General features: G+C 47.5%; 1 protein-coding gene across 1 annotated transcript in view; it reads left to right on the top strand.

Annotated features, from left to right (window-relative positions):
- Positions 1–10,000, top strand: part of dlgap3 (discs, large (Drosophila) homolog-associated protein 3) — a 205,072-nt gene that overhangs the window by 185,255 nt on the left and 9,817 nt on the right. The window contains 4 exon segments of the mRNA XM_048229621.1: positions 4,028–4,200; positions 4,203–4,595; positions 4,837–4,931; positions 9,098–9,624. Of these exon segments, the coding sequence (XP_048085578.1) occupies positions 4,028–4,200; positions 4,203–4,595; positions 4,837–4,931; positions 9,098–9,624 (1,188 nt within the window).

Below are 10,000 nucleotides of genomic sequence, written 5' to 3'. Positions count from 1 at the left end.
CACATTACAATAACAAATAACACGCGCACACAACACAAACACAATAATAATATAAATAATATACACAGACACAACACACACATTATACACATAGCACACACACAACACACACATTATACACATAACACACACATTACAGTACACACACATAACTCACACACAACACACACAGAACACACACATAACACACATAACACACACATAACACGCACACAACACACGCATAACACTCATAACACACATTACACACACTTACAGTACCACACACATAACACACACATCACACACACACACACCAACACACACAGCACACATCAGATCACATATTATTATTATTATTATTAGACCAAAACTTATGCTGAAAGTAAAAAAATACATCTGACTTTGGAGCCACTTTTTAAAGTTGCATAAATATTCAAAAAGGAAAAAAAAATTGTAATTGCTTCAATTTAACTCCAGACTCCTGGGGTGGAAACTGTCAGACCGAACTGAGTATGGATTGACTTATTCTAAACCCAACCATAACCCAACTATATTTAACTGCATTTATAATGTCTATAATTATTATTAAGTGCAAAATCTCCCAGGCCTATATGCCCTCTGTCATATGTGCACTGCAGCTCACAGACCTGTAGAGGTGAAAACAGAATTCAGTTCAAATGGAGCTTTTAAAGTCAAACAGAAAGTGAGACGACGCTCAAACAAAGCAGAACTGATCCACTCATTATACCGTGGCTAATTGTTTTGTCATCAGTCTCATCACTCATGAGAATACTCATTGTGCTTGGTAGCGTAACTTCATTTCCCTGATTTGTGTGTGTGTGTGTGTGTGTCTGTGTGTGTCTGTGTGTGTGTGTGTGTGTGTTGATGAGAATGCTGCCGCAGCTTTAATGATTTTTTTTGTTTCAGTGGCAGTTTTCCGAGTTGTTCTTTGAGATTTAGACACTGCAAACGCTTTAGCTGACTTTCTCTCTGTCACACACACACACACACACACACACACACACACACACACACACACACCTCCTGTTCTCACTTACTTACACCCACACACAATACACAGACAACACACACACACACACACACACACTCCTGTTCTGACTTACTTACACACACACACAATACACAGACAACACACACACACACACACACACACTCCTGTTCTCACTTACTTACACACACAATACACAGACAACACACACACACATGTTCTCACTTACACACAACTCTCTCTCTCACTCATTATCTCTGTCAGTCTCTTTCTCTCTGTCTTCCTGTCTTCCTGTCTTCCTGTCTTCCTGTCTCTCTCTCTCCCTTCTCTTTCTCTTTCGCTCTCTCTCAGTCTCTGTGTCACTCTATCACCACCATTGCTCCCACTCTCTCCTCTCTCTCCTCCTCCTCTCTCTCTCTCTCTCTCTCTCTCTCTCTCTCTCTCTCTCTCCTCCTCCTCTCTCTCTCTCTCTCTCTCCTCCTCCTCTCTCTCTCTCTCTCTCTCTCTCTCTCTCTCTCTCTCTCTCCTCCTCTCTCTCTCTCTCTCTCTCTCTCTCTCCTCCTCCTCCTCTCTCTCTCTCTCTCTCTCTCTCCTCTCTCCTCCTCCTCCTCTCTCTCTCTCTCTCTCTCCTCTCTCTCTCTCTCTCCTCCTCTCTCTCTCTCCCTCTCCTCTCTCTCTCTCTCTCTCTCTCTCTCTCTCTCTCTCTCTCTCTCTCTCTCTGTTCAGCTTTCATATCTGGGGCCTAAGACTGCAAATCTCAGAGGGGATTTATGAAAGATCATGTGAAGTGTCAAGCTCGCCTGTCGCCTGCTGAAGAGACTCTCCACACAGGCTGTGTTTAGTGTCTGTGCAAGTGTGTGTGTGTGTGTGTGTGTGTGTGTGTGTGTGTGTGTGTGTGTGTGTGTGTGTGCAATGTTAGAGAGAGACAGAGAGGGAAGAAGGTTGCCCTAAGCTTAGTTGTTCTCACTGCAGAATTTACCCTGCTTCTGCATGTCTGTGTGTGTGTGTGTGTGTGTGTGTGTGTGTGTGTGTGTGTGTGTGTGTGTGTGTGTGTATGTGTGTGTACAATATGATTGATCACATTTGTTTTTTATGTGTGTGTTTGTATTGTCTGTGTGTGTGAGTTCCTCCCCTGATTGATTGGTTTGCTGTCTCTAGGCCCCGTGGCAGACTTTGTGTGTGTGTGTGTGTGTGGTGTGTGTGTGTGTGTGTGTGTGTGTGTGTGTAAAAGCAAAAAGGCAGGAGTTAAATGGAAGACAAGTTGTATATACTCCATGTAGCAGACTGTGTGTGTGTGTGTGTGTGTGTGTGTGTGTGTGTGTGTGTGTGTGTGTGTATGTGTTTGTGTGTGTCTAAGAGAGGAACAGTTTGATCGAGTGGGCTGTTGTCTTTACGCCAAATAACAGACTGTTGGTGTGTGATGTATTGGTGTGTGTGTGTGTGTGTGTGTGTGAGTGTGTTAGAGACCGAGTGTGATGAAGGACTCTGTGGTGCGTAGACTGTGCGCTGAGTATCCTCTCTCCTCTGTCTGTGTCACTCTATCACCACCATTGCTGTCACTCTATCACCACCATTGCTCCCTCTCTATCTTCCTCTCTTTCCTCCTCCTCCTCTCTCTCTCTCCATTATCCTCTCTCTCTCCATTCTCCTCTCTGTCTCCACTCTTCCTCTCTCCCTCTCTCTCTCCATCTTATCTCTCTCCATTCTCCTCTCTCTCTCTTCCTCTCTCTCCCTCTCTCTCCTCCTCTCTGTCCATTCTCCTCTCTCCATTCTTCTCTCTCTCTCCACTCTCCCTCTCTCTCTCCTCCTCTCTCTCTATCTTATCTCTCTCCATCCTGCTCTCTCTCCTCCTCCTCTCTCTCCATCCTTCCTTCTCCATCCTCCTCTCTCCCCTCCTCCGTTCCCCTCCCTCCATCCTCTGACGTAGTCCTCCATCACTGCGCCTCTTCATATATCACTATTATGTCTTGAAAAAGCAAACAAGCTGCTGGGAGTTGGTTCTGCAGAGGGAACAGTGGCAGGTCGGGTTCAAGTGGAATATTCTGATTATCAACAAGTTACAGTTTTTCTCAGTCGCTTTGGTGCTTTTCTCAGATCAGAATGAAAATTCTAATAACTATTAGTTCAACCTCCACAACATTTAGTCATTTGTGCACATCATAGTAGCAATTTCTCCTTCCTCTGAACAAATTGCAAGTGCTTTTGAACATGTATCAGTTCCTTTGTCATGTCAGTCAAAATGAACTATACTTATGGATGCTGAATAGTCGTTCCCAATAAAACTAATAGTCTTCATTTCATTGCTTGAGTCATTACATACAAAATTGGTGAACTAGTAATCAAATTCTGTCACAATGCTGTAGAATTGCAAAGAGCATATACAGTAAAACTGTGAAACGTACATATTCAGTGTCTTGTACTCACTTAATCTCCTAACTACAGCAGTGTGTAACTTTACTGTAGTTTTCAAATGTCTGTACAAGTAGTGTACAGTGCTGTCTTGAGCATGTTCAGGTAGTGTCACCGAGACCTTTTTTTGCATTGGAAAACACTGACAGCATAAACTGTCGTAATGAAAACATGACAAAGCCATTTGACTATCTTGTTCATAAACGATGGTGTCAAGACTTGACATAAATACTTGCTTTTGAAGAGTGGACTATCCATTTTGAGCAAGTGACGTGCTTTCGCAGGTTATCCACTAGGTTTTGCAGTTTGCACTAATTGTTGGGAGAAATGCACTAACTGCTGTGCAAATGTTAATAGTGATGTGAGAAAAGCACCAAAGCGACTGAGAAAAACTGTAATGACATGATGACGTGGTATGAGTGGGTTGTTGTGTGTTGTGTTTCTTTTAATAGTTTAAAGTAAGACTTTGGATAGATAGATAGATAGATAGATAGATAGATAGATAGATTGGCTGATTGATTGATACTCTCAAATAGCATTTTAATATAGAAGTGTTAACCTCTCTCTTTCTCTCTCTCTCTCTCTCTCTCTCTCTCTCTCTCTCTCCCCCTCGGTGTCTCTCTGCAGTCGTTCCCTACAGGAAGGGCCCTCCTCCTCTGCCCCCCCGCATGTCCAAGCCCATGATCTCCGTGACAGCCCAGAGTAGCACTGAGTCCACCCAGGACGCTTACTTCCACAGCACGGGCCAGCCGGCGCCACCACATCCCCCCGCACCCCCACCCCCCACCCCCACCCGCGGGCCAAACAGCACAGCAACTCAGTGGACGGTGGCAGCGCAGAGCCCCCTGGTGGTGAGCGTGCCTCCTCGCGGGGCGGGTACTACTCCGGTCGTGCGAGGCAGAACAGCAACTCGGCCGAGAGCCTGGACGGCAGCCGCGGGCTGTTCCGCGAGGCCAGCTACCAGCAGGGGGCGATAATGAGGGCCAAGCACAGCAGCTCGGCCGACAATCTGCTGGAGAGCGCCGGCCGCAGTCACCGAGAGCGCGAGAGGGGCCCAGCAGGGGGCAGTCTGGGCAAGTCCGCCTCGCTGCCCCAGAACAGCATCTTGCTCAGCAAGGCCTCGACCCCCACCGCTACTGACCAGCACAAACCCGAGGGACGCACACGCAAACTCAGACCCTCCATAGCAGTGCAGGTGTGTGTGTGTGTGTATGCCTTTGTCTTTCTATCCTCCAAAGTTTTTTTGTCTGCAACTTTGTCTTTTTGTGTCGGCAACTTGTGTGTGCATGTGTGTGAGTGTGACTGTGTGTGTGTGTGTATTTATGCTTTGACTGGCTTTTATGTCATTCTTACTTTCTGTGTGTGTGTGTGTGTGTGTGTGTGTGTGTGTGTGTGTGTGTGTGTGTGTGTGTGTGTGTGTGTGTGTGTGTGTGTAGGTGGACAGCTCGGAGACACTGTCAGACTCAGATGGAGAGGGAAAGTCACTGAGGGAAGTGCACTCTATTGGAGTTCAAGTGGAGGACGACAAGAGGTATGACAACAACTCCTCTCTTCTCCCACACACACACACACACACACACACACACACACACACACACACACACACACACACACACACACACACACATAGGTATGACAACAACTCCTCTCTCTTCTCCCACACACACACACACACACACACACATAGGTATGACAACAATTCCTCTCTCTTCTCCCCTCACACACACACACACACACACACACACACACACACACACACACACACACACACACACACACATAGGTATGACAACAACTCCTCTCTCTTCTCCCCTCACACACACACACACACACACACATAGGTATGACAACAATTCCTCTCTCTTCTCCCCTCACACACACACACACACACACACACACACATAGGTATGACAACAACTCCTCTCTCTTCTCCCCTCACACACACACACACACACACACACATAGGTATGACAACAACTCTCTCTCTTCTCCCCCCACACACACACACACACACACACACACACACACACACACACACACACACACACACACACACACACACACACATAGGTATGACAAAAACTCATCTCTCTTCTCCCCTCACACACACACACACACATAGGTATGACCCTCCCCTCCTCTACTCACCTTCCTTACTTCTCCTCTCGTATGCGCTCTGTTTGATCTACACGTCAGTATAAGCATGTGCATGTGTCTGTCTATGTGTGTGTCTGTGTGTGTGTGTGTACATGTGTGTATGTGGGATGTGGGAGTGTGTGTGTGTGTGTGTGTGTGTGTGTGTGTGTGAGGAATTAACACTGTCAAATATACAGCATCTGACAATGATGAAAAAGAGTGGCTTTGATGAAGTGTGTGTATGTGTGTGTGTGTGTGTGTGTGTGTGTGTGTGTGTGTGTGTGTGTGTGTGTGTCTACTTCCACTCCCATCAGCATAATCAGGCACCTTCATATTTCACAAAAGTAGTCTTTGTCTTTGTGTTTTTGTGTGTGTTTGTCTTTGTGTGTATGTGTGTGTGCGTTTCTGTGTGTGTGTGTTTGTGTTGAACAAGCAAGCCCTTGTCAGCGCGGGTTTGAAGAGAGTCAGCCAAGCATGTAGGCCTACGGCAGATCTCTCTTTGTGTGTTTGTGCAGGCTTTGAAAGAAACGTTCAGGGAGGAAGCATTTCACAGAGCTCTCATTTATCCCTGTGTGTGTGTGTCTATGTGTGTGTGTGTGTGTGTGTGTGTGTGTGTGTGTGTGTGTGTGTGTATGTCAGTTTGAGAATGCTTTTTCTGTTTGTTCACAAATCAGAGTAAAAGAATTAAAAATATATTGTGGTGTAGCAAACTTAATATCTGACAAAAGTAAGACATTTTAGATTTATGCATCTTATTTTGTGAGGTGTGTGTGTGTGTGTGTGTGTGTGTGTGTGTGTGTGTGTATATGTGTGTATGTGTGTGTGTTAGAGTGCATGTGTATGCACTTGCAGGTGTTTGTCTGTGTCTTTTCAACTGCCTGTGCATTTGTCAACTTATTTATCTATGTGAGTGAGTGAATGAGTGAGTGTTTCCTGTGTGTGTGTGTGTGTGTGTGTGTGTGTGTGTGTGTGTGTGTCTGTGTGTATTTATTTCAGTGCAGTGTGTGTGTTACCAACTGCATGTGTATCTGTCATCCTGTGTGTGTTTGTGTGTGTGTGTGTGTGTGTGTGTGTCTCGTGGGTATCTAAATGAACAGCTCTTAAAATAAATTGCCTGGATGTGTGAACCCTTCGTCATGTCTGTCACCCCTCTGCCAGGCTGTAAGCGAACAGCATCTGTTAGATGTCTAAAGAGTAAAATAATCTTTCCTCGGCTCAACATGTTTCTTTTTTTTTCAGATTTTGTTTTTAACCCACATGTCCACTCATTATAATGCCTATGCAAAGTACTAACAACTTGAGTGATAAATGATTCTCCGCTAGAGTGTATAGAGCTATTTCACGTCACTCTATGTCACTGTCATTCCCTAGTTTATTGTCCATTGCTATAGAGAGGACAGGCACTCTTCTGCAGTCTCACTGAGTGATACAGACAGAGTTATGGTAATCATCCTGGCATGGGGGCTAGAGTTGGATGAGGGTTTGCTGATAATCTTTGTGAACACCTGTCTGTCATTAAATTGTCATTGTCGTTGCTTGGCTGTCATTGTGGACCATAACTAGAATCATTATCCTTCATCATGGAAGCACAGGCTGTGACAATACAGTTCAAATTTGGTTCAGTTCAAGCTGCATGTTGTTCAGACAGGCCTGATTTTCTGGCTATCATTTTGTAAACCTCATTAATTGGCAGTCACTTGTGTGATTGGGTGGTTTGTTATTCCAAACAGTTACAGCACCTATTCTTCTGTGTAGCGTTGCAGTTAAATTCATTTCATTTCAATTCAATGTAATACAATACATTTCAATTAGTATGAACTTGACAGCTTGTGCCTTGTATCAGCCAATAGGGATTCTAACGTGCCTTGCATCAACCAATAGGGATTCTAATGTGCCTTGCATCAGCCAATAGGAATTCTAATGTGCCTTGCTTGTATCAGCCAATAGGGATTCAGACAATAGGGATTCTAATGTGCCTTGCATCAGCCAATAGGAATTCTAATGTGCCTTGCTTGTATCAGCCAATAGGGATTCAGCCAAAAGGGATTCTAATGTGCCCTGCATCAGCCAATAGGGATTCAGCCAATAGGGATTCTAATGTGCCTTGCATCAACCAATAGGAATTCTAATGTGCCTTGCTTCAGCCAGTAAGGATTCTAATCAAATCCTGATAAAGGTCGTAAGACTGGTATTAAGTTGTATTCTGAAGCCCCCAACGTCGTCTTCCAGGCAGCGCTCCATGGAAGGCACTAGGGTTAAGGTTAGGGTTAGGTGCCTTGAAGTCGATGGTCGCAGAGCTGCTTGGAAGTCGACGATGGGGGCTTAAAACCAGGGTTGTGCAAAATTCGAATTGCAATTCTGCTTCCTGTTTGCTACCTCAATTGAAATGCAAGTTTCAATTCAATTCTGGAATTTTGCACAAGCCTGGCTTAAACCACCATCGAGCCCTGGCCACCCTTCATCTACACTGCCCCAACAAACGCCAACAAACACCACCCTTCAGCTACACTGCCCCAACAAACGCCAACAAACACCACCCTTCAGCTACACTGCCCCAACAAACGCCAATAAAAACACCACCCTTCAGCTACACTGCCCCAACAAACACCACCCTTCAGCTACACTGCCCCAACAAACGCCAACAAACACCACCCTTCAGCTACACTGCCCCAACAAACACCACCCTTCAGCTACACTGCCCCAACAAACACCACCCTTCAGCCACATTGCCCCTTCACACCACCCCTTCAGCCCCAACAAACGCCAACAAACACCACCCTTCAGCTACACTGCCCCAACAAACACCACCCTTCAGCTACACTGCCCCAACAAACCCCACCCCTTCAGCTACACTGCCCCAACAAACGCCAACAACAAACACCACCCCTTCAGCTACACTGCCCCAACAAACACCACCCTTCAGCTACACTGCCCCAACAAACACCACCCTTCAGCTACACTGCCCCAACAAACACCACCCTTCAGCTACACTGCCCCAACAAACGCCAACAAACACCACCCTTCAGCTACACTGCCCCAACAAACACCACCCTTCAGCTACACTGCCCCAACAAACATCAACAAACACCACCCTTCAGCTACACTGCCCCAACAAACACCACCCTTCAGCTACACTGCCCCAACAAACACCACCCTTCAGCTACACTGCCCCAACAAACGCCAACAAACACCAGCTGGGTCAGTATGCACCATCAGTCTGCGTTTGTTGGTTGACATGTTCTAAAGCCAGCCTGTACTGTGGGGGCAGCATCGAGCAGCAAGTTGGTTTTCTTAACACCCTAAAGACTGCAGCGGGGGTTTGTCGCTGGGCACTGCCTGGGAAGTTAGCAAGCACCTTTAGGTGTACTGTTTCAGTTCAATTCATATCATTTCAATTTGTCTGAGTACAATACAATTTACACTTGCAGTTGTATTACAAATGACAACTTGTGTGACGTTGTCAGAAGATTGTTTTAAGGGGATGCCGGTTTTGTGATGCGGGTTGCGTAAACCTTTCTGATTGGCTTTGTGTGTGTCGCCCCGCCCCGCCCCTCCCCCCAGACGCGCGCGCTTCAAGCGCTCCAACAGTGTGACGGCGAGCGTGCAGGCGGACCTGGAGCTGGAGGGCTTCCCGGGGATGCTGGTGGGCGTCCCCACGCAGGACAAGAGCCTGCAGTTCGGCTGCTCGTTCCAGCGCCACTCCTCGGAGCCCGAGTCCGCGGGCCAGTTCGGCGAGTACCGCACCGTCCACACGCAGGGCCAGTGGGCCTACTCCGAAGACTACCAGCACCAGCACCACCACATGCACCCGGGTTACGGACCGCCAGACCCCTGCGGGCCGGAACCGCACCAGCGGGCACTGCCCGTGCCCCTGCCGCGCTCCCACTCACCCCTGCCCCTGGAGCGGGGGGGCGGCGGATGGCACGAGGGACCCTGCAGCCTGCCGGACTCGGGCCGAGCCTCGCCCTCGCCCTGCCTGAGGGACGGGGAGTTCTTCCTCCGGCTACTGCAGTCCGAGGTGGAGAGGATGGAGGCATGGTGCCAGACCATGGAGAGAGAGGCGGAGGAGAACGAGCTACCGGAAGAAGGTAAGAGAGGAGGGAGAGAGAGGGGGAGAGAGAGAGAGAGAGAGAGAGGTGGAAGAGAACGAACTACTGGAGGAAGGTAAGAGAGAAGGGAGAGAGAGGGGGGGATAGAGAGAGAGGATAGAAAGAGGGAGAGAGAGGGGGGGATAGAGAGAGAGGATAGAAAGAGGGAGAGAGGAGAGCGAGAGAGAGAGAGAGGAGATAAAGAGGGGGGGATAGAGAGAGAGAGAGAGAGAGAGAGAGAGAGGTGGAAGAGAACGAACTACCGGAGGATGGTAAGAGAGGAGAGAGAAGGGGGATAGAGAGAGAGAGAGGGAGGGGGATAGAGAGAGAGAGGATAGAAAGGGGGAGAGGAGAGAGAGAGAGAGGAGAGAAAGAG

The sequence above is a fragment of the Alosa alosa genome, chromosome 20 (genome assembly GCF_017589495.1).
Source record: "Alosa alosa isolate M-15738 ecotype Scorff River chromosome 20, AALO_Geno_1.1, whole genome shotgun sequence".
NCBI classification, from domain to species: domain Eukaryota; kingdom Metazoa; phylum Chordata; class Actinopteri; order Clupeiformes; family Clupeidae; genus Alosa; species Alosa alosa.
The sequence above is the reverse complement of the archived record's forward strand: the minus strand, read 5'-3'. Positions and strand labels throughout refer to the sequence as shown.